Source organism: Puccinia triticina, chromosome 2A, assembly GCF_026914185.1.
Source record: "Puccinia triticina chromosome 2A, complete sequence".
NCBI lineage: Eukaryota > Fungi > Basidiomycota > Pucciniomycetes > Pucciniales > Pucciniaceae > Puccinia > Puccinia triticina.
The window spans coordinates 4690218-4715270 of NC_070559.1; the positions used below are offsets into that span (position 1 = coordinate 4690218).

General features: G+C 44.8%; 2 protein-coding genes across 2 annotated transcripts; both read left to right on the forward strand.

The window, feature by feature from the left end:
* Window positions 1–950: 950 nt before the first annotated feature.
* Window positions 951–2510, forward strand: PtA15_2A506 (uncharacterized protein; the record flags this gene model as incomplete). The annotated part of the gene is made up of 5 exons (XM_053166532.1): window positions 951–1159; window positions 1273–1506; window positions 1579–1671; window positions 1740–1979; window positions 2054–2510. The coding sequence occupies 5 exons, from the start codon at window positions 951–953 to the stop codon at window positions 2508–2510; spliced, it is 1233 nt and encodes a 410-aa protein (XP_053017744.1).
* A 9903-nt stretch (window positions 2511–12413) lies between these two features.
* On the forward strand, window positions 12414–14137 carry PtA15_2A507 (uncharacterized protein; the record flags this gene model as incomplete). Its single annotated transcript, XM_053166533.1, has 5 exons — window positions 12414–13175; window positions 13253–13412; window positions 13495–13650; window positions 13738–13829; window positions 13967–14137. 5 exons carry the CDS (start codon window positions 12414–12416, stop codon window positions 14135–14137), a joined length of 1341 nt encoding a protein of 446 aa, XP_053017745.1.
* Between the last annotated feature and the right edge of the window lie 10916 nt (window positions 14138–25053).

Consider the following 25053-nt stretch of genomic DNA (forward strand, 5'->3'; position numbering starts at 1 on the left):
AAACTTCCTATTCCAAGAAGTTGGCAAGGCCCGGGGAAACATAGTATGCCCCAACACAGTTCAGTATCCCGGAATTGACAAACACACTCTTGGTACAATTATTGGCACCCGTATTCCGGGACACGGTCTCAGTCTCCCGGAATTGGTGAGCGTCCTTTTCCGGGAAATAGGCGGGGCCCGGGAAGACATCTTATCCCGGGACACGGTCTCAGTATCCCGGAATTGGTGATATGTAGGGCTGGGTTTGTTATTTGGAAAAGCTGTAGTGGTGAAGATTAGCATACCATCCCGGGAAACAGTCTCAGTTTCCTGGATTTGGAGCACGCAATAAGCTTTGCATTCTTGTAAGCGATGCAATACGATATGCAAAAGGAAATGTGCACAATTGTGGCCAAGACATAATGGGTTCGGAAAAGGAATAAAGAGAGGCAGAAGTCGTGGTCAGTTGGGGTTGGTGGGAAAGGTATAAAAGGACACTGCTTGTGGAGTAGTGGAGGTCACCGCTTGGCTCTTGCTTGGCACCAATTGCTTAAAGAGCCAAGTGGTCCAGGACATTTTGTACCTGTAGTTTTGTTGTACAGTTGGGGGAGATGCTGCCATTTTTTTTGTGATGTGCCTTTCGGTCCGCTTAATGTTAAACCACTAATTTGATTCAAAAAGTTGGCCAAAAGCCACAAATTTCCTGAAGCTCTCACGCGGAAAAAAGCCAATAACTCATAAGCCTCCCATTGGGAATGGGAGATGCTTCGCATCGGGGTGCTCCGCACCCCCAGTCCCGGGAGGCTTAGTTAAGTCAGCCCCCCCCCCCCCCGCGCAACCTGCCCGGTCAAGCCCCCTGGGCACATCTCAAACCCCCGGAGGCACTCGGCCAAGCTGGAGTTGGGAGACGGGCTTGCAACACCATGACACCACCGAAAACCGGCCCGACGAATACACACAGCGACAGCCCGATGGCCGACCCTGCACCGAGCAGCATACCTCCTCCAAAGCCAACAACACCCAGTACGACAGGGCAAGAACAAGACCAGAAAGAAAAGTTGGAGGAACAGGTTGTATTTCTCAAGAAGAAGAACAAAAACAAGAATGTGACTCTTCGATCTAGAGACGAAGCAACGAAGGAGCGGTTAACGGAGGAGGACGGCGTAGATGAAGCGGACGAGTTGAGTTCTCTAACGCAACCTAGAAAGAAAGAAAGAAAAAAAACGGGGCGAGAAAGACAAGAAAAATGCTGATCTGAGATTGAACTTGAATGACGAAAATGGTCACCGATAGAGAAGCGCGACGGACGGTGGAAGAGATGATTGCGTTACGCAAACTAAAGCAAGCTAAGGTGGGTATCGACCTTCAACGACTGAATGCGGGCGAGCCGAAAAAGAAGAAAAAGAAGAAAAACAACAATAGTAACGGTGGTCCGGTTGGGGATGATCCTGAGCTTGGCAAGCCCGATGGTCAGGTAATCGACTCGGTCGACGATGACCCTGTTAAAGATGACCGTTTGGCCGAGGAGTATGTACCTCCTCCTCCTCCCCCTCCCACTTCATTTCGTCTTTCTTGATATTCACTCGTCTCTCTATCCAGTGAACCCGAAGACGAAGACGCACGGACACGCAAGATCATCAAATCGAACCACTTCACTCAACAAACCAACACCTTAGATGTTGACAAACACATGTGCGTCTTTTTTCGTCAGTTGGCACGGGAAGCATAGAGATTGAAACAAAAGAGTTGTGGGTGGACAGGATGTCATATATCGAGGAAGAATTACAGAGACGAAGAAAGGAAGCAATAGCCGCAGGAGCGATCGAGAGTTCGGAGCCGATCCTGAAAGGTCTTGATGCCATAGCCTCATTAGATCCGCGCGACGAACTCTACAAAATAGCCGAGAAGTATCGGATCCAGAAGAAACCTGTCGTCGAGGGAAACGTCACTTTGAGTGCGACCATGCTCACTTCTATTCCTGAAGTCGACCTTGGAATCGAGTAAAACCATTCATTTTTTCCCCCTTGCATTTCTTCTCAATCTAAAAAACACATCTCTTCATGTTTTTTTTCAGTAATCGGATCAGGAATTTCGAAGCGACGGAGAAAGCAAAACGACAGTTAAGCGAACAACGAGCGCAGCAGAGCCAGCAAGGAAAGGCAACACCAGGAACGAGTGGCACGAGCACAACTGGGGCAATGTTGGAGACGAATAGCAAAGAGCACTTCGCAGCAGACCGGTTCTTACTCCCAAACCACATGAAGCAGAACCCATTAAACGAGCTCGACTCGTTGAAAATCGCTCGTCTTGAAAGCGAAGGATTGTTCGAAGAAGCCGACGTCCTTCGAAAAGATCTTAAACGCAAAGCATATCAACTGAAGTACGGCAATAATAATTCCTCTTCTAATAATAACCCTGGTGGTGGGTATAATAATCATCGGTTCGGGTCCGGTGGTGGGCGGTCTAATCAACTCGCTACTGACGATCGGGCCGTCGAAAACTTTCGCAAACGGATGGGTGGCAGACGTTGATCTTCTCCTAATTTTTTTTGTCTTGGTCTCTTGTATTTTTATATTATGTTTTGTTACTGTTTTTTAAATAAATAAAAAACTCAGATCAACATTTGTGGTATGTGACCCACCATTACAAATCACGCAAACACCCAAATCTACGGGAATATGTTGGAAATTTATCCAAGGATCAATGTTAACCAGACCACACAGGTCCCCAAAAGAAATTGTTATGTCAAAACCAGATAATTGGAGGACTTCCTGATGAAGCCTACTGACTCTGAACTTAAAGTCCCTCTATGTATGGAGGGGGGATGACATCTTGCAGGGACCCTCCAAAGGAGGTACTCACACGTTTGGGCTGACAGAATCAGAAATATGACATTTTTCAAACTTTTCTTGCTTCACCCTTTCCTATTGGGCAGAAAAGATTTGGGGGAACAAAAGATTCCAAGATCATGGAGATCTCTCTGACTTTTTAGGGCCTTCAGCACCTCTCAGTTTTTTTTGTGACTGTCTGTGGTCCGCTTCATCCTATTGCACAGAACCCAAAAGATGCTCATCTCAATCATGGTCTGTGTCCACCAAGAGGATACATAAACTTGCACTTTTAACATTGGAGTGTGATAATCAAAAATTTAAATTGCATCAGCACACTGCTATTTGACATTTGAGTTTGACTCACTGCTATTTGACATTTGAGTTTGACTCACTGCTATTTGACATTTGAGTTTGACTCACTGCTATTTGACATTTGAGTTTGACTCACACCAAAATTTACCCCTGGTCATCAAGGTTTCTCACCCTCATCAGCAAACAGCACCCCCCCCCCCCCCCCCCCATGTAAAAAGTGCTACTATGAATCCATTTGATCATGGTTGAAGTTTGGTCATTAAATAGATAAAATGTAAGTTTGATAAGTGGTCTTTACTGGCTATTGAATGGATAAAATCTCCATTTTATAGTTGGTAAGACCACCCATTCAATAGATATAATCACCAGAAATGATTTCTGTTCAATGACCTTTCAAGACCAATCATCAAAATTCAAATAGAGAGGTGGGTATCAATTCAAGGGGGTTAACTAATTGACTCCCAAGAATTACATTCCAACTCCCAAAACACATTTTTTGGGAGTCGGAATGTAATTCTGCCGCATAGAATGGGAGTTGAAAATGTAATTATACCAAAAATTACAAAAATATAAAAAAATGATAACTTCTCACTGGGGTGCCCAAAGCGCACCAAAATTTTACAGAGGGCAGAAAATCCTCTCAAGGGCACATTTTGAAATGTGCGGCGTCAGCGCACCCCAGTAATGGGCTCTGCACTGTGGGCATAAGCTGGAGGATTCACTACAAAGGAAATCCGCCAGAACATTAGCCACAGTGCTCCAAAGGGCCACAAAATTTTACAGCAAAAAGCAAATTACTGTTGGATCAAATTTTTAGCTTATTAGCTGATAGGAATTAACCCATGAACCAAATATTTTGAGGTGGTGGGGGCTTTAAGCCCCTATCTTGATTTGGGTTTACTTTGCGCACGGAGGGAAACTTGTTGCGCACGGGAATTTCCGTTAACTCGATGTCACGTGACGTCGGGCCCCCTTCTGTGCGCGCCACCAGCTCCCCTCAAAGAACTATGTATCCACACACGGGGGTGCCATGCGGTGACAGGTGGCCGGGGTGAGGCACTCCGGCCATCCGGAGGAAACAATCCCCTTGATGACCGGCACAGACCGGTCATCGAGAGGATACAGCCATTCTTGAAAAGCTTGCGGGCTTGAAGCCATTTTTTTTTTTCAGCCACAAGCCTGTACAGCTTCACTGTACAGGCAGTCGAAACCCCTTTGGGCGGCTGTTTGGCTCAACAAGGGTGCTGCGCTGGCCACAGGGCAGGGGGGGGGGCATGCGGCGAAGGGTCCGATTGATGTAAAATTGCTCCAAGATTGCAATGGTGCAACCCTTGAGGCCCCAAAGTAAAAAACAAAGAAAGTGGTGATTTTCTTCTAATCACATTACTGTATGCAGCCTGTTGTACAGGGGCTATACAGGCTTTGAGGCTGAAAGTAGCAGTCCAAAATTTGGGCCTACCCAAAAGCAAGTTTTTTCAGGAATGGCTGTATATCACATCTCTCTTGATAACCGGCATCCCGGTCATCCAGAGGACACATCCCCCTCAATGACCGGTACAGACCGGTCATTGAGAGGATACATCTCTCAAGGGAGGTGTGTCCTCTCGATGACTGGCATTCCGGTCATCAAGAGGATACATCTCTCTTGATGACTGGCATTCCGGTCATTGAGAGGACACATCCCCTTTGATGACCGGAATAGACCAGTCATTGAGAGGACACACCTCCCTCGATGACCTGTCTGTACTGGTCATCAAGGGGACACATCCCTCTCAATGACCAGTCTGTGCCAGTCATTGAGAGGGATGTGTTCTCTTGATGACCGGAATGCCGGTCATCAAGAAAGATGTATCCTCTCAATGACCGGTCTACTCCGGTCATTGGGAGGGATGTAAACTCCTGATGACCGGTCTATTCCGGTAATCAAAAGGGATGTAGCCTCTCAATGACCGTTCTGTACCGGTCATCAAGGGGGATGTTTCCTCTTGATGACCGGTCTATTCTGGTCATCAAGAGGGATGTAGTCTCTTGCTCTGTGCCGGTCATCGAGGGGATTGTTTCCTCCGGATGGCCAGAGTGTCTCAACCCGGCCACCTGTCACCACACAGCACCCCTGTGTGCGGATAGTTTTTTGAGGGCAGCTGGTGGCGCGCACAGAGGGGGGCCCGACGTCACGTGATGTTGTGGTGTGCCAAATGTGTTTCAAGTATCAAATCACATAAAGTCACAGTTTAATATTGAGAAGGAGGCATATTTCTAGATGTATTATTGCATAATTGGATTCCACAGGTCATTTAACCCCTAGTCACTCACTGGAACCACTAGGCTAGCTGCACTCAGTCAAAAGTTACTAGTATTATACTGTGTTCATAAGCATAATTACATACTGTAGAGATATTTTTATAGTACATAGTATAGAATTAGACTCAAGGACATATTTATAGTGTATGTAGTGGCGTGGTTTGGCTCTGCCCATGGCATGGTTCCACCTGTGGACAACTCCATGATTGTTGTTTGGCTCCACCCACGCACCACGGCATGGTTCCAATTGTGGACACCTCCAGGGTTGTTGTTTGGCTCCACCCACGTACCACAGCATGGCTCCACCTGTGGACACCTCCATAATTGTGTAGGCGCCATGGACACCACCACGTGGACACCACATGGACACCACAACCACAACCACGTGGGTACCATATGGACACCACCACCACAACCACATGGACCTGTGTGGTGGTCACACCAGCAAAAATCCCTCACAAGGATCCCCACCAGCAAAAATCCCTCACATTTTACTATAAAAGGAGGAGATTTTCCCTCCTCAGTTTTCAGCATGCGACTCAGGCAATCCTAACCAGAACACACATCTCACTCAGAGTTACAAGTCACATCCACATAAATCCAGCAGTGTGATCTCAATCAAGTTGCCCATTAACATCTTTCATGCCTCAGAGTAGTTCTAAGTAGTCAAGTAGCAAGCATCACCCACTTGTGCTCTTAACAAGTCAAAGTGATCTTAACCCATTGTGCTCTTAACTGAAGGTTAAGGAAGAGGGCAAAGACACTTTGAATAGTTCACATATAACATCAGTTCTCTGAGAAGTCTTGTATCAGTTTATCTCCACTTTCATATCACAAACATATCAAACCATACAAGACATATCTTACGTTTAGGCTCATTTCCATTATCTGACTCAAGGCTGCTGTAAACCGCTCTAACTCCATTTCCCATACAAAATCCACTTTCCGCTGAATTCAAGTTTGATCTAGGTCTGATAAGAGACTGCTGCACATAGTTTTCTCTATCATTAGTTTGCCACAACAATAAATAAATTTGTTGTGATAGCTCTTGTGTAGTATCATAGAGGGGCAGGTCTTTCAAACCACCCGTAACAGTTGTAATAGCTTCTTACATCTTTGAAATATTATAACTGGTATTTCCCCCTCACAGAACTGCCACCCGTCCCAAAGGATTTCTCACAACGTCAAGTCAACGGAAATTCCGGTGCGCAACAAGTTTTTCTCTGTGCGCGAAGTAAACCCGTTTTGATTATCCAGAAATTTTCATAATTTTTTTTCCCATGTACCACATGGATAAGAATTTGAGAAAACAGAGTATTATGCATAAAAAGAAATACCTGAAAGTTTTAGGCCCCGTTTGGCAGCAGTGATGTTATGTAATAAGCACTGCTTTTCTATAACCAAGCCTCACCAAGGCCCATATTGTATCACTCGCATGTTTGGCAGATTTGAAAAGTTATGAGGGTCATCACGACTTTCCTCATCACTCCCCATCATCCCCGTCATTTCCGATATAGTAACCCTGGGGGTGTATTTGGGGTGATATTGGCACACTTACACAAGACACCCCCAACTCTACCTCTGTTACTCCCCTCAATGGCTGGTACAGACTTTGTACCGGTCATTGAGCGGAGTACACACTCCAATTGATGGGCCAACACAACCGGACATTGAGATTGATGACCAATCCAACACAATTGGTCATCAATGACTGATGGTCATCAAAGGGACATTCCCCTCAATGACCATTGGTCATCAAAGGGCCCATGTATTTCCCCAATGACCATTGGTCATCAAAGGGACTATGTATTCTCCCCGATGACCATTGGTCATCAAAGGGACTATGTATTCTCCTGGATGACCATTGGTCATCGAAGGGACTGTGAACATATTCTCCTTGATGACCATTGGTCATCCAAGGGACTATGTATTCCCATTGATGACCAATGGTCATCCAAGGGACTATGTATTCCCATTGATGACCAATGGTCATCCAAGGGACTATGTATTCCCATTGATGACCAATGGTCATCCAAGGGACTATGTATTCCCATTGATGACCAATGGTCATCCAAGGGACTATGTATTCCCATTGATGACTGATGGTCATCAATGGGACTATAATGTGTTCCCCAAAAGGGACTTTGTATTCCCTTCAATGACCGTGTACCGGCCATTGTCCAGAGGAGTTAAGCACTCGATTGGCCTTGCCGGTATGTACGCTCAATGGCCGGTATTTACCGGCCATCAAGCTTTTATGTAGGCAAGCTGTATGACACGAGTGGCAGCCAAACACTCGTGTTATGTTGAAAGATGTGAAATTCAAGAGTGATGTGTATCACATTAGGTAAGTGCGCGACATCACATAACATTATTGCTGCCAAACGGGGCCTTAGCAATATTGTGCCATCATAACATGAGATATATAGGGTGTCAAATGGTCTAAAAATTTCAGGAATAGTTTAATATTTCATATCATTAATTCCATGAAATTCTCATAAATGGGGTTGCATAAGAACATGAGATATAATAGGGGGGTTCACAATTGAATTTTATAAAACTTTGGAGGTCAATTTAAGGCCTTTATGAACATAATTTTAAAATTTTGGCAAGATGTCCAGAAAAAGGTGTGACTGATCAATCAGTGCACTTTCTCAACTTTTTAAAAATATGTTCATAAATGGGTTAAAATGGGTCCTAAAGTTTTACAAATTTCAATTGTGAACCCCCCTAATGGGTGTACATGCACTGTCAGCAGTCATTTTCTTACTAAGCCCGCTGCACACCCCTTATGTCTCATCCTTTTATGGCAAACCATTGATAAAAATTTGATTTCATGAAGAATATTAAAAATTAAAGTATTCTTGAATTTTCTAGACTGTTGAGGTGTGTAAAAAAAGGTTATACAGTTGGCAGTCATTTTCTTACTAATTCCGCTGCACGCCCCTTATATCTCATGTACTGATGTCACAATATTGCTAAAACTCTCAGTTATTTACTTTTATGCATAATACTCTGTTCTCTCAAATTTTTATCCATGTGGTACATGGGAAAAAGAAGTTATGAAACTTTCTGGATAATCAAAATAGGGGCTTGAAAGCCCCACCACCTGAAAAAATTGGTTCATTGGTTACTGCCTAGCAGCTAACCATTTGACCCAATGGGACCTTTGAAGCACTGTGGCTAATGTTCTGGTGGAAAATTATACCCACAGTGCAGAGCCTATTACTGGGGTGCGCTGACACCTCCCAGTTCACCATGTGCCCTTGAGAGGGGTTTCTTCCCTCTCTAAAATTTTGGTGCGCTTTGGGCACCCCGGGTCCCCAGTGAGAATTTTTTTTTTTTGTAATTTTTGGTATAATTACATTTTGACTCCCATTCTATGTGGCGGAACTGCATTCCAACTCCCAAAAAATGTGTTTTGGGAGTCATGATGAATTCTTGGGAGTCAATTATTTAACCCCCCAATTCAATGATCAATATTTATTGTTTATTGAATGGATATCCTCTCCATTTGAATATTGATAGCTGGCCAAGAACAATCATGAAATGGAGAAGTGGCTTTCCATTTGATGGTTGGTCTTTACCAGCTATTGATTGGTTGTATCCGCTCAATGACTGGTCAAGTCCAATCATTATTTGATAGCCAGGAAATACTGGCCATAAAATGTAGAGGCAGCTGCTGGTGCCTGGGTTATAAAACCTTGATAACATTAACCAGAAGGGATCCAGCCCTCTTTTGGGAGAGTGTGTGTTTAGATAACCAGGCCGTACACACTTGATTTACCCAGGCACCCACATGCTTTAGTGGGTACCCAATGGCCTGGCAGATACCCACCAGTGGATAATGGGTATCAATGCTGGGCCGCTACGCTACACTACGCTACAGGGCCACTTAGCGTTAGCGTAGTGGTGCTAACAGGAGCCCTGTTTTACTGTAGTGTTAGTGGAATTGCTGCTAACACCAAGCAGTAGCGTACCTTTTTCTTCTGCACTAACACTTTTTATAGCGTTAGCGCAGGAAAAAATCCGCAATGCTAACCATTAACGTAACAGGATAGGCGCTAAAAGATTTTTGCTCCCCCGGTAGCGTAGCGGAATAAATTCCTGTTGCGCTAGGGCGGGGGAAACTGGGCAGAAACAACATGCTAGTTTTTTCCTGTATTTGCGTACTGCAGGAAAAAAACTGGGGTGTTCTTTCTGCCCAGTTTCATCCCTGTAGTTGCACAGGGACAAAATTGGGCTGTTTCTTCCCAGTTATTTCCCCAGGCGGCACTAGCATACACAAAAGCTACACTAGAAGTTAGTGTAGCTTTTTTCTGAGCTAGCACTACTACGCTAACACTACCCAGAAAAAATTGTAGCATTAGTGGCCGTAAAAAAAAACAACCTCTAACGCTATGCTAGCGCTACACAAGCACTTTCTTCTATCTTAGTAGTGTTAGCCAGCAAATCCGGCCGCTGACACTTGCATTGCTGTAGCTTAGCTTAAAAAAGCTAACACTACACTATGCTAGTGCAAATGTTAGCGTAGCTGGCCCACTGTTGTGGGTACCCACAGTGCTGCAGCCGTTTCAAAATCACAATTTACTGGTTGTACATCAATCCTGACTATTCAAACTAGCTAACATTCATAAACACAGCCTGATTCAATCTCTAGCCACAATTCAGATTGTCAATCAAAAATCACTTGAATTCCAGTGTATCTTCTAAAGAAGGCTACACACTATATTGTACTGTGGGAGAAATGTGTTTGATTTCAACTCTCATGATACTTATTGCAAGAGTTGTATGGCTGAAATTTCACCCTCAGTAAAAAGAACCAATGAGGGGAATCTGGACGCCAAAATATTTTTTGTTGATACCTTAAATTTCAGGACCACGTGCACCACATTTTGTTTAGTAAAAATCCTTTATTTCTGGTGTTACAAGGCACATGAGTTTGGTTTTTTCAACATAAAATAAAATTGGACTTTGTTGGGATTTTGACTCTTCGCCGGCGAGGAGAAAGAGATGAGCTCTTGAGGGTCCTCAAGAAAAGGGGTGGTGATGATGAATGGATCACCGGATGCGGCTCAGATGTGGTGCGGAAAAAGAAGGAGAGAACCAATGAGTTGATTACTCTGGACTAGGCTATGGTTATACAGACTATGTACATGGAATCAACTTGTGGGTGAGAATAAAATGAATCAAAAATGATAATGAATAAGAAACTTTTTTGACTCATTGTAACATGTCAAAAGGTACATCAATATCCCCAGCAGAGAGTGCGCACACAAGATACAAAGGATTTGGGAAAGTTTGACAAACTAATCTGGGCAAGGAGCAAAGTCAACAAGGCTAGTACGGTGAGCAAACATGACCACTAAATACAAGCAGACCATAATATGTGGACTCATAAGTGTAGAATATCTTTGATCTGTAAACAAGCCCGTAGAGGAGGACAAAGAGAGTGGAGATGGTGAAGAAGGGTTTTTAGAGATGAGTGGAGACAGAATTCCAATAGACTTAGCTTGAATTTTACTGCTGCAGTAGATGGTGTCTTCAATTTTTACAGAAAGAAATTATGTTCTGTCACTCTCTGCCATAGATTCCCGCCTGGTGTGAGGTTAACTCACCAGACCTAAAAAGAATAAGTAAAGAACAGATTGGTATGAGTTGAACATAACCATACAGCTGATCCATGATTGAGTCACACATGAGGAAATGACTCATATCTGGCAGACATCCAGAAAGAATTTACCAAGCTGGCACTCCCTAGAGAGTGGCACAGATCTCCCCTGGTGAAAGGTGCAGTTTATGGTGGTTGTTGGTCAAATTCCTAACTTAACAAAGTCCCCTATGTCAGCCGGAGTGGTGAAAGGAGTGCCGCCAACTGCAGGGAGAGACTTAGGAATAATGTGGGGGTTGTGGCACGTCAATGGGATTGATTGATGTGGATTTGTTCTTCTTTGAGCTTGTATTTTTCAAGTTTGGCTTTCTTGGTCAGGGTGGTGTTGTAATCATTCCATTTTGAAGCGTTTGAGAGGAGCTTGTAGCAATGCACAAATCTGAGTTTTGGAGCTTTTGAGAAGAGATTTTAGCAAGTCATTAATCTTAATTGATTACCAGGAATTTTCAGTACAGAGCTGGAGATCCTTGTGTTTCTGATGGTCAGGAGCATGTTTCTTTCTGGATTCATTGATTTCCTCTGACTTGCCGCTGTCTGTGTATTTTCCTGGCCCTTGTTTTTGTTCATCTCAAACTGGTTGTTGGAATTTCTTTTGGATTTGTGTAATTCTTTTTGGGTTTTGGTTTTGAAGCCTTCTCTCTAGCATTCTTTGGGTTTCAACCATTGATAGTAGTGGAAGATTTCCCCACAGCTCTATAGTCAGATCTGCAGCCTCTGGGACTAGCTGATTTCACTGCCAAAATCTGCATTACCGGCTGCAGATCTGGCTCTGTACTGTAGGGGGCTACAGAACCAGAGGGAAGTCTTCTAGTATCTGAAAAAAAAATTGAATAAGCTAAAGACTTCAAACAACATCAAGATCTCCTACTGACCATTTGAACTAGATATATTTCTTTTTTGTCATGCTGTCTATCAAGCCAAAGGTATTTCTATTTCCATCAAGGCTGTGCACAGAAGCCCGGAAAAAATCAACAAAAAGCATGACCAACTATGCCAGAGAATAGTGAAAAACTAACCTTGGTCGGTGCTTGGCGTGAGCGCTTGAAGCGCAGGGTTGAAAATCCTACTTTTGTGTCGGTATTCATCGCCGGATATCGATACGATGGATAAGAGTGACTTGAAGTTCGGGGTGATCGATGGGATGAGTTGGAGTTTCACAATGTCTTGCACATGTGACAGTGTACATTTTGGCGAGGATGGCGGCTGAAGCTGAGGCATAGGCACGGCTGTAATTTTTTCGACCCAAAAGCGCCCGCGGTGGATCGAGTTGAGTCGAAATTCCTGAAAATTCCAATTGGGTTCCCCATCCGATCGTCATAATGCGGCCATCATGCTTCCATTCGAGTTATCGTTTCCTCGGACATCATTCTCCTACGAAATCTCTCGTCAGTCTACAATCTCAGATACGGTCACTCAAGGAAGCCAATCATGTCGTCTTCGGAGTCCGCCCTTCAAGTTTTGAAAACCTCGGCAACAATCGAAAGTTATGCTCAACCAGCCGGATGTTGGCTCAGTTGGGGCGAATTGATGTCAAGAAAATGCCAGTCATAGACCACGATCCAAACTTCGCGCTTAACGAGAATATTTTACAAGAAACTCGTGATTTCGATACTGCGTCCAACCGCAAGCCTGGGATCTGGAAACCTTTTGTATTTTTTATTGGGGTTTCATTCTTGGGCTTTGGATTAGCTATCGATCAAACGAATCGGGATACCGCACAGAAGATCGATTACATTCGAACACACCAAGGAACCTTCCCCGGTTGGTTTAGCAAAACGTTCACTAGTTTTACCAGTCATCCCGACCCCAGTGACTCCCAGCTACAACAAATTAGAAAATTAGACAAGTGGAACTTTATCAAAGAATACGGCTTGAACAAAATTTTTCCGCATCATATTTTGACTTGGTATATCAATCTTAATGAAGGGAAGCAAATATGTTGCATTTTGGCGCTCATCAATCTGCCAATATTTGCACTTTGGCAAATGCCACGTCTCGTTAAATCCATGACTCAGAAATTTACTCATTTTCCACTATCGGGGAAAAGCTATACTCTGATCACATCCACGTTCAGTCATTCAGTTGAGTAATGTGTTATATTCACATTCTTTCGCGGCCAACTCTGATAGTCCCTAACAGTTCACTTCTCTTACCGCAGTCTGCCTTACATTTCGGATTCAATATGATGGCTTTGTATAGCATAGGGTCCACAGCTCATGACTTCTTGACACATCGACTTCGGGCATCAAGAGAGATTGATCCAGTTCAAATCCCAGAATCAACCCCGACCTATCACTTTTTAGCTTTCTATCTTTTCGGTAAGAAAAATGATTACACGCAATCAAATACAGAAAGCGACATTCATGAGGCTTACCTTCTTTTACGCTCTGCACTGATCAGCTGGCCTCGCTGCTTCATTCGGCAGTCATGCTTATTCACTGCTGATACGCGCTCCAAGACTTTTGAAATGGCGCCAGGGACTCGCGAACAGCTCAACTCCCCCCACTCCAATCTTGCCTAGTTTGGGGGCATCGGGTGCAATCTATGGATGCCTCAGTGGGTTATCATACAATTCTGTTCGAAACAGCACTTCGACTGATTTTGTTTCCCTTCAAAAACCATCCCTCTTCGGGATACGTTCAGCAATGACCGCATTGGCGTTTCCTGAAGCTCACGTCTCCTTGATCTTTCTGCCTTGGGTTCCGTTAAAAATTGGAAACGCGGTTTTTGGTGCAGTTGAGTTTTTTTTTTTTTTTTTTTTTTTGCCGCCGGCTACAGCTGCTCCTGATTACTCCGTTTACCGGAAAGAGACATCATCTAAAAACGCGAACTCACATTCCAGCTTACTCTTCGCTTTTCTTCCGTTTGATAGATGCTTTTTGATTTCATCGGAGTGATTAGAAATTGGAGATATTTTGATCACATGGCACACCTCTGCGGTGGTTTTGCTGGAATATTTTGGTATTTCTTTGTTGATAAGTGGTTTGATCTTCTGAGATTGAAAGTGTGGGATCGGTATCTTGCTAAGGAAAAGATTGAATGACAGAGTTGATTTCTGGTCCCCTTATGGCTAGTCTTGTCTTCGTCTCCGCAAATATTATGTTCTAGAAAAGGATCACTTTGCGTTTTTAATCCTAACTAGAGTCCAAGGCGGCTTCGATGCTGCACTTTCAAGGGCCCAACCTCTGCAAGAGCTACCTTGTACTCATTTTACAAGGTGTTCAAAGTTGAAATAATAAGGCCCCGTTTGGAGCCAATATAATCCGGGGAATATATGAGTTTTTTTGCCTGACATCCTATGTGACATCTAATCAGGTCCGCCAAAACTTGATCAGATGTCACAAAATTCCAGATCATATTGCGCAATTATATTGGCTCCAAACAGAGCCTAAAATTTTCAATACATAAAATCATAAATTCATAAAACTTTCAAGTGATGATTTCATATGTACCATTCTAGAAAAGTTGCTGTAATTTGAGTGTTTGAGTGGTACATATTTTTTATAGTTTAGAATTTTATGATTTTATGGTGTTGTGATTTTATGCAAGTCAACTTTGGACAACAATGGGCCTTTACTTTACAGTTATTGGTAAAGTAAAGATATAGTAGATGTTTTTGGCTCAATACTATTACAGATAGCACTCCAATCAGTAAAGAATTTTTCTTTACTATAACACATATTTGATTTTTTAATTTTCTATACAGGTACGGTATCAGTTAAAGTAATTTGTTTTGTTTTGTTGATGGGAGCTTTCAAAAGGCTCCTCATAATCACAAAAAGGCATTCACACCTAGTTTTGCCCCTTTTTATTTCAATAAGCAGGGGTAAAAGTACATTTAAACCCGCTTTTACCCCTGGTTATTGAAATAACTAGGGTTGAAACATGTTTAATAGGGCTCTCTACTATATCAGCCATTGGAAAAAAATTCTTTACTATAGCCAGTCAAGTACCAGAGATGATAAAAACATCTATACTCTACTGGAAGGGCCTGGTTATATTAAAGTATAGTAAAGGCCCACTGTTGCTTTGGACACCCTAATTGCATTCCTTTCCATTAATTCTAAGTAGATCATGATTTCAATACTTGGGCATGGCAGTGCAATTCAATTCAGTTGGAAGCGGGTTATCTTGTTGTACTTCAGATTATGGTTATAACCACTGAAAGTGATATACAATAAGGTCATATGATAATTATTGACTACCAGTACCACTCATATCAACATAAACTAAGACATATACAGGAGTCACTCCCTTAAGAATTTCAGCTGCACTTCTTGTTCTGATGAGAATGATAACAATTCAAATTGAAAATCCAACCATGAGGAGACCCATATAATAGGGCTGATTAGGACTTTGTATATGTTGACTGAGATTGGAATGTCTGGTCTGATTTGACTGTTTTTCTCCAAGAATCACATCTGCCCTAGGGCTTTCCTGCGAAACAGAGAATTGATTTTTTTGAGTGTTTCAACGGGGCAGTGGACCCAACACCTTGGGGGTATATTCAAGAAGCCTGTGGAAATCAACAGTCTCCATTGAAAGTGCTGAATTAGCCAAACTTAGCTAAGTCCCTCAATTGGAAGTGCGCAAGCGCTGTTGCAAAGCAACCCTCCAAAGGAGGTACTTACACCCAACCTCGCAAAAGAGTAGGCAGCAGAAATCCCATTTGGCTGGGGATCAGCACGGTGGCTGGGAGTTAGCTGGAGCTGCTGCCCCTTGGAATTTCTTTTTGAGACCCAACCACTTAAGTTTTGGCAGGTGAAAATTCCCCGGGCTGGGTTATCAGGTTAGCGGGAGCTTATTTCTTGGATTAATATTATATGGATGGAGGAAACCTCCAAGAAATCCAATATTTTTTGGAGGGGGTGTTGGATCTTCAGTCTTGGGCCTCTTCTCTTATTCCTTCTACCTCATTGATCCTGTTCTCTCCTCAGTTGTTTGATCTCTCAGGATCTACATATTCATACACTTATCAGTCCCTTCACTGTGTTCTGTCCTTTATTCCTGGTCATGTCATTTTCTTACTAATCTTGTAGACTTTGATCCCTGATTAGATTAGACTGTTACCTTCCAAGTTTACTGCTTATACTCATGTGCGTGCGCTATATGTTGGTGACAGTGGTAGTACCCTGTGAAATTCTCTCTCTGAGTTCTAGAAGACCCTATTATTTTTCATTTTATTCATTTCCATTCTCACCCAGAATTTGATGCATTGTATCTAGTCTATAACATAGCCTAGCCAATTGCAATCAACTCCTTGGTTCTTCCTCCTTATTTTGGATCCCACATCTTGAGCCGCATCCAGTGAGCCAATCAACCACACTGTCCCTCTTCTTGAGCTTTGTGTCTCTGTCCGTGTTTGTGAGCTCAGCTGCTCAAATCTCAACAGGGGGCGAGTAAGACCCCCACTTTTGATGCAGAAAACCCCCCTCCTTCTTTTGGGGGAAGTTGCTGTGCGCAAAGTATTTTTTTTGCTTGCGCGCACAGCAGGCTCAACGTTGCTGCAAAGTGTCAGTGCGGGTCTGTAAAGTGACACTGCCGTGAATATAAACCTTAGGAATAACTAAGGTTCTAGTTGATCTCAGCTGTCACAGCTCAGAGCTGCAGCTCGTCTTGGCTGCACAGGCGCAAGGAGGAAGCCACACCTTCTTTGGAAGGGGCTGGTTGAGCAAATGCAACCTGGAGAATTTATGAGAAGGCTTGCAAGAAGGGTAGTCCTTTCTAGGACGGAGGAGGGAAAAGGAAGAGGCCCGACTTACCTAGTCAAAATGGGGAGTTGGTTCAAGAGTGGAAAGGATGAAGTAGAAAAAGTGATCAATGAAAGACCCAATTGTTGTGTTTGGCGTAAGTGGTCAAAGGCAACAATGTAGGTGGGCATGGTAATTGATCTGGGGATATTCCAGGTAGGAAAATTCCCCAGTACTTATACCCCAGTGAGGCTGGGCTGATTCTCATTTGTCCATCTATACTCTACTTGCCTGGGAGGCTCCCAGGTGTAGCTCTCAAACTCATCTATACTCTGCTTGCCTTGGAGGCTCCCAGGTGTAGCTCTCAAACTCACTTGGGGTTGGTACCCAAGTCTAGCAACATGGTGCTCACTCGAGGGCATTGTACATGTACACCCTCTAGTCCAATAATCTGCCTGGGTTGCGGGCCGCCCACGGCTTGTTGCCCTCTATGCTTTCTTAACTAGCCGGGGGCTGACAACAAGTGTGGGAGGAGAGGCACATGGGGGAAGAGTGTCTAATGTTACCCATGACACCCCGATCAGGGGAAAGTGTAGAATGGGTGCTCTCATTGATGGAGTAGGGTTTCAGGAAAACCCCAGAACTCAGGTTTTGAAGAGGAGCCTGAGCCTTGCGTGAACACCCAAATACTCCATTCAAAAAACTGTGTAGCACAAGCAACTACAACCCCCACCAAACCTGGTCCTCCCTTAAAGCCAACCACAGAGATCCCGTGTGCTGCACCCCGGAGTTGGAGTAGATCCTTATGTATAAATTGCAACAGTTCAGAAACCCAATTGGGTTTTCAGTGAATTACTATCCGGCCGTGAAGAAATTCTTCAGTTTTGCTCCGTGGCATGTGCAAAGAGGAAGTCTGCCTTTTGGGAAGTTGCAACATCCCAAACGGCAGACATCCTCAATGAGTTGTGATGTGGATGGGGTGCAACCTGTAAAGAGGACAACTAATAAGTGGGTTGAAGGTTGAATGAGTGGTGTGTAGCTGTCCAAGCACGGAAGTGGTAGCGGCCACAGCTTGGGTTCACCAGGATTCAAACACCAGACTGGTCACTCTCTTTGAAGTGATTATACTATGTTGTTTCAGGGGAGAAACCAAGCTTCTGTGGGTGATGGTTACCGCTAGGCCATCTGGACCCTTTACCCCACCTTGAAACTGCTCTCCCAGTTTACATTGTTTTAATGAAGCACCTTCATACTTTCCAACAAGTTTGTTCTGATCATTCTCAAGGAATTGTTCCTGCTGCCCAAATGATAGAAAAAATTTATCAGTACCTCTGGGAAGCACTTCAAACACCAGTCTACATCTGTGCAATGATACTTGATACTCAGTTCAAAGCAAGTTTCTGGAATAACAAAATCTCCTTCATGACCTATTGGGTTTTTTGAAGCTTCCTTGTACCAAGCAGCACACACATTGACAATGTTGAATGGGAGATAAAGAAATATTTAAAAGAAGATATTGAAAAAAACTGTGAGAATTCAGCTTAGAGGAGCAGTGCTGGCCTCATAAATTGAGAAAGGTGCTGGGAACCTCAGCTGCGGAAACTGGTAAGCAAACGCAAACCACTTCTGCAGGAGTTTTGAAAATAAAATCATCTTTTGATGTTACAGTTCCAACAAGCGTGAGCAGCCAGATTAGGCTCAAGGAAATTGCTGGCCCACAATCACTCATCAAGAGAATATCAGTCAGTGCCAAAGGTCAGCAACTGTAGAGACCTCAAGAGCTGATTAGATAGGCACTAACATGCTATTGCTTCTTTTAGACAGAACTGTCAAGATTAGGGTTGACAATTGGGCCGGGTGTCCAACAGGCCGCCCGAACCCAGCCGGGTTTGGGCCGGGCGCAGACAGTGCTTTTGTGGAAATATTGAGCTTTGGCCCAGCCTGTTAAAGTTGCTAAACGGCGCGGGTCGGCGCGGGCTGCCTGTCGGGCGCCCGTGGGCTTTGCCTTGCTCATCTGGTGCGGCCAGAAGCTCAGATGATAAGTGTGCCATCCCGGAATCCAAGACCCGTTCACAGGACCTGTAAGAAAATCTCTCTTTTCTGAATTTACTGAGTCGAACAAGGTTAAAAAAAACCATAGGAAACCCTGTGAAAATCTAATCTCCATGAACTATGTGCCCTTCACCCTGGCAACTTGGTGTACAGACAGCAGCCAATCCAACGCACCGGGTGCCAAATTAGACCTCTACCTTGAGGAGAGGAATGTTGGCATAACCAGTGATGAACAGTTTGATCTCCTCAGCTGGTGGAAGATCAATGCCTCCCGCTTTCCGACCCTTTCAAAGCTTGCCAAGGTAATCTTGATGGCCCCGGCGACCTCTGTGGTATCAGAATTGGCCTTTTCCACTGGGGGGTGTGTCTTGGACGACTACCGAAGCCGCCTGAGCGACAAAACCACCAAAGCACTCTTATGCACTCAAGACTGGATTAAGAAGTAGCCTCTTTTCTTCTTTCTGGACTACTTTATTTTACATTCTTTTCTATAGATTTTTGCTTCTAGCTGCCCTAGTTGCATAGTACATGTCTTCAAATTGTAAAAATACATGTCTCCTCCTCCAAAGCTACATTTTTTGAGGGTCCTTCTACCTGGCCCGTGGGCCCCCAGGGGGCTGCCCGCGGGCAGCCTGGCATAGCCCGCTGGCCATTTGGCCCAAAGGGGCGCCGCTGGACAGCAGCCCGTGTCCGTCTCATTGCGGACACGGGTTTGGGCCGGACAGCAAAATCTGAGGTTTTGGCCTGGCCTGGCCTGTCCAATTAAGTTGCGGGCTGAGGCAGGCTAGCCCGTGGGCGGCCCGAACCCGCCTGATTGTCAACCCTAGTCAAGATCAACCAGACCAATCAACCCAATACCACTCAAATAGTTGGAGAAACTATTGGTAAGAGCATTGAGTCTGTATTCTTGCAAATCAACAACAAACGGCAGTCACTGTTGATGTGGTGTTTTTCAAACAGACAATGTTGCATCACTTGTTAGCTGTTTTGCAAAAGCCATGTGAGGGAATCCTCAGGTCAAACTACCACACCAAGTAAGGAGATGTTGTCCTTTGAGAAAAGAGAAAAGAAAGAACACAAACTTATGCAATCATAATGTTCTCTCTGATAAGACTGAGTCAATCACTGATCCCAACTTCTTTCTTTTCACTAGTTCCAATTTATTAAATTCTCAGTAGAGAGCGGCCGCACTCCTGCTCTTAGGTGATTCTCCTAAACATTAAGATTTTTTTCTTTTTTTTCTAACAGTCTTAATTACAAGTAGAAAGTCTGATGGAGAAATTATTCTTACTTCTTTGGAGTTTTTCAAAAATAGCATTGATATTCTTAATTACTGGGATGGTCGTCAAAAAAGCTTCCCCATCTTATCAAAGATTGCACAGCGGTTTCTAGCTATTCCAGCTACTAATTCTGTATCCAAACAAGTTTTCTCCAAAGGGTGCCACATACTCTCTTGGCAGCACTCTTAGAGATGGGTGCTTTGCATCCGGGTACCCGCGGCCAATTTTAGCCATTTCCTGGCATCGGCATCTGACAGCAGGTACCCGCGCTCCTGGGAGGATACCCGCCCCTCAAAACGTGCTTACCGGTTGAATGCTGCATATGTCAGTCAACCGGGAGGCACTTCTCCTGGCCAACTGCTCCATATGGCTGTTGACCGGGAGGGACTTCTCTTGGTTGACTGCCGCATAATGCTGTCATCCAGGAGGTACACCTGCTGGTCAACTGCTCAATATGGCTGTTGACCGGGAGGGACTCCTCCCGGTCAACTGCTCAATATGGGGAGGGACTCCTCCCAATTGACTGCTCAATATGACTGTTGACCGGGAGGGATTCCTCCCGGTTGACTGGCGTGTATAGTTGTTGACCGGGAGGGATTCCTCCCGGTTGACTGGTATGTCTAGTTGTCAACTGGGAGGGATTCCTCCCGGTTGACTGGTGTGTATAGTTGTTGACCGGGAGGGATTCCTCCCAGTTGACTGGTGTGTATAGTTGTCCCTCCCGGTCAACTGGTATGTCAAGTTGTCAACCGGGAGGGATTTCTCCCGGTCTACTGCTCAATACATATGCCTGTTGACCGGGAAGGACTCATCCCGGTCAACTATTGTAATTATGTTGCTGTCAACCGGGCGGGAGGGACTCCCCCCAATCAACAGCAACATAGAACGGCTTTATGGCTGCCAACCACTGCAGCTCCCATACCCTAGGGAGAGCAGATACCCGCCGGAATACACGGGTACCCGCTGGATTCTGCCAGAATCTCAGACATCCACATCCGCTGGCGGTGTGGTGCCCCATTTGGTTTTCTGCTAGTCAGAAGCATTCCTGCCGCCGCCGCCAGCCTTGATCAGCAAGATCCCCAGCAAGTATCAAGACCTACAATCACCCCTCAAGAATCCCATCCATCCTCAAGACTTCAAGACCCTCAAGGCTTCAAGAATTCACTCCTCAAGACCTCTCAATCTCAAGGTTCCCCTCATTCCCTCTCATCCTCAAACTCCTCTCTCTTCAAGATCCTTTCCTCCCCCCCTTCTTGCTTCTTTTTCCTGGTTGTTGTTTTTTGTTTCCTTTCTCAGTTTTATTTTCTCCTGTCCTCCCCTGTTTGTTTGTTTATTTCTCCTTGCGTGCGTTGGTAGGTTTCAGAGTGGAGGGTTGGTTTTGTTTTGTTTTGTCTCTGCAGGCATCATGACAGGTCGGCTAGATGTCACAAACCCCAGAATCTGAGTTCAACCCAAACTCAGAGGATGGGGCAGCATGAACTCTGTACTGATTGAAGTCAGAAATTCATCAAAAATTATTGATCTGATCCTTCTTCATCTTCCCTGAGCTTTTCTTGATCCCTTTTCCTGATCACTTTGCCGGCAGTATCCCCAGCCCTCTTCTCAAACACCTCAACTGCTGGCGCACGCTCAACGCCGTTGTAAAATACCCTTTTACCTCTTCGCTTACACAATCCTCATCACTTTTCCGGACCACCCACAAGGGCAGCCTCAACAGCACCCATCCCCTTGACGCTCTGCCTACCGTCTGACACGGTAGGAGTTCCACAGCGGATAGCAGATACCTGCAATGGGTTCCGTGCGCCCATCTCTAAGCACTCTTCCCTCAAGCCAAACACTGTTGAGAAGATCTTTTCTCTCAAGGAATTGTATCAATTCCTGGAAGAATCAGATTAAGTTCTACTCTCATCATTTGTTTGAATGTCCTTCCTCATTTTCACTCTTTTTTTCCTCATTTTCACGGTTTTCTTTCTTGCTTTTGAGCAACGCTGGGCCGCTACGCTACACTACGCTACAGGACCACTTAGCATTAGCGTAGCGGCGCTAACAGGAGGCCAGTTTTCCTGTAGTGTTAGCGGGATTTTACGCCGCTAACACCAAGCTTTAGCGTAGCTTTTTTTTCTGCGCTAACGCTTTTTTAGCGTTAGCGCAAAAACAAATCCGCTACGCTAACGTTTAGCGTAACTGGATAGGCGCTAACAGATTTTTGCTCCCCCGGTAGTGTAGCGCAATGAATTCCCGCTACGCTAGGGCAGCAGAAACTGGGCAGAAATGACATGCTAGTTTTTTTCCTGTATTTGCGTGACTGCAGGAAAAAAAATGGAGTGTTATTTCTGCCCATTTTCATCTCTGTAGTTGCGTGGGGACAAAGTTGGACTTTTTCTGCCCAGTTTTTTCCTCAGGCGGCGCTAGCGTACACAAAATCTACGTTAAAAGTTAGTGTAGCTTTCTTCTAAGCTAACACCGCTACGCTAACGCTACCAGACGAAATTTTAACGTTAGCGGCTGTAAAAAAACAACCGCTAACGCTACGCTAGCGCTACACAAGCGCTTTCTTCTATCTTAGTAGTGTTAGCGGGAAAATCCGGCCGCTAACACTAGCGCCACCGTAGCGTAGCTTAAAAAAGCTAACACTATGCTACGCTAGTGCTAATGTTAGCGTAGCTGGCCCACCGTTGTTTTGAGGTTGTTGTCTATTCTTCTGTCCAAATCTGATGCAGCCAAATGGAGATCATGAAAAATATGGTAAAAATTATGCTCACTTGTGATTAAAATGGCTGATGGAATCAAATAAATTTCTTCTTTCCCCCTCCCTCTTGAGCCCCTCAATGCCCCAGGTACACCCGGGGCATTGAAATCAAATCCCAGTATCCAAACCCTGGGGCCACACCCCGTGAAATGGCCCAGGGAGGTCAGTTTGGGTTACAGCCTTAGAGGAAGGGCAGGGGGTGGAGATGGGCTGCTAGGGGCTGCTGCTTGTTCACAGATGAGGAGGGTGGTGGGGTATCTCTGGGAGGTACCTGGGTACCCCACTGCTTCCCTCACACTGAACCCTGCACTGCCGGGCGGGTGCAAGGGGTACCTGCCAAGCGGTGCGGGGTACCCCCCAACAGGTACCAAATGTTCATCTCTAAAGGGGCTAATGTGACTTTGCAGATAAGTCAGTGAGCGTGCTGGAGTGTGCCCACAGGAACAGGTGGTCAAGACTGATGATGATTTACTTGGGAGTCTCAGGGCTTAAGAGAACTGACAACAAAGTGCTCAACATATACTAAAATAGAAAAGCCTCTGGCGGATCTGTAGCAAATGTACGCTGATTGACCAGCCAATGATGACTATGAGGAACTGAGCCAGCAGATTAAACAGCAAATCAACAATGCCCTACTAGCATTCTTCAAAATCAAAGGTATTGATGACAAAAATGCATTACAGATTGCCTATCACATAAAAGGGTTTTCTGAAATGAGTGAAGTTTGCCTGGAAGACAGAAATCCGCTCAATTGACTCGTCTAAGTTTATCAAAACCACTGTTATTCATTGGTTTCCCCTATATACAAGCAATCACAAAAAAAAATGCTAAATTAATAAACAAACAAAATCCAAATCATAATTGGAGGACTTCCTGTTGATATGGAAAGTCAGATCTGAGCGGCCAGATTTCAGAGTTTTCAGGGAAATCTGGGTCCCTGAAGATCCCTGAAGTGATCCAGAGTTCCAAAGTTCAGATTTCCCTGCAAAATCTGAACTTCCAGATCTATTCAAAATTGACAGGAAGCCCTCCATTGACTAATGTATTTATGTCCAAAAACTCCCAGCCTGTGACATGCCACAGTTAAAAAAAAGAACGGTGTTAACCCGCTCAGCCTGGTGCAAGCGCGTGGGGCAAAATTTCGGGCTGGAAACCCCTCAGCCAATTGCAAGTGTAAAAGGGGAGGGGGAGGATCACCCCAGTGCTCTGCAAATGCAAGAGGAGGGAGGACCACCTGGGGCGTAAACCTTGGTACAGGAGATGCCCCCCTATATATCAAGAGGTCATGATTTCAGAGCACTTCATCATTGCCTTGGCCAAGTGGCAAGGATGGCCCAGCCAGAAAGCCACAAGCCACTGTGACCGTTGCCAGGTGATGGCTTACGGCTGTGAAGAGAAGAGATATCAGGAAATGGCAAGATGAGATGAGAAACTCCCCCCAAGGGGGAATTTATTTCATAGGCAACACTATTCATAGGCTGTGTCTACATAATTGGGTTGGTGATAACCAAAAACCCATAAACAGTGTGAGAAATATGTGAAACAAATGGCACATGAAATGATGGACCATAACACTCTGCACCCCCGGTCCTGGGAGGCTTAGTTAAGTCAGATACTAACTTAACTAAGTCCCTCTCTTTGCGGAGGGGGGACGCCGTCCCGCAGGGACCCTCCGAAGGAGGGTATGGAGGTAAAATTAGCTAAGTTAGAGTCAGATACAAGATTAGGTAATCAGTGACTTGACGAGTTCATGAAAGGCTATGAAAGGGTTATAAATGCATATGAAGGCAAACTTAAACAGGTCCATCGCTTGTTTACGGTGTTGCAACGGCTCCAGTCAAACTGGAACTAGTGGTGCCGAAACTCCCAAGAGAATGTTTATAAGATGGGCTGTTCATATCTCCAGGTCAACAGAGTGCCCTTTGACGCGGATATCTATACACTCGATCCCGGCAGTTTCATTGATACCCAATCCCAGATATCTCCGTTTGCTCAGCCAAACTAGTGCTGGCAGAGGATTTGCATGAGCCCAAGCCTCTACATAGACCGGCACTTGAAAGGTTTCCAACTGCCCGATCAGAATCATCTAGCTTTCTTCCCTCTATCCTCCTGGTCGGATTGGTATCGCGATTGTGTTGATTGCAGCCTCGGGCGATTTGTGTGTTCATTAAGCTACCTGGTCTGTGAT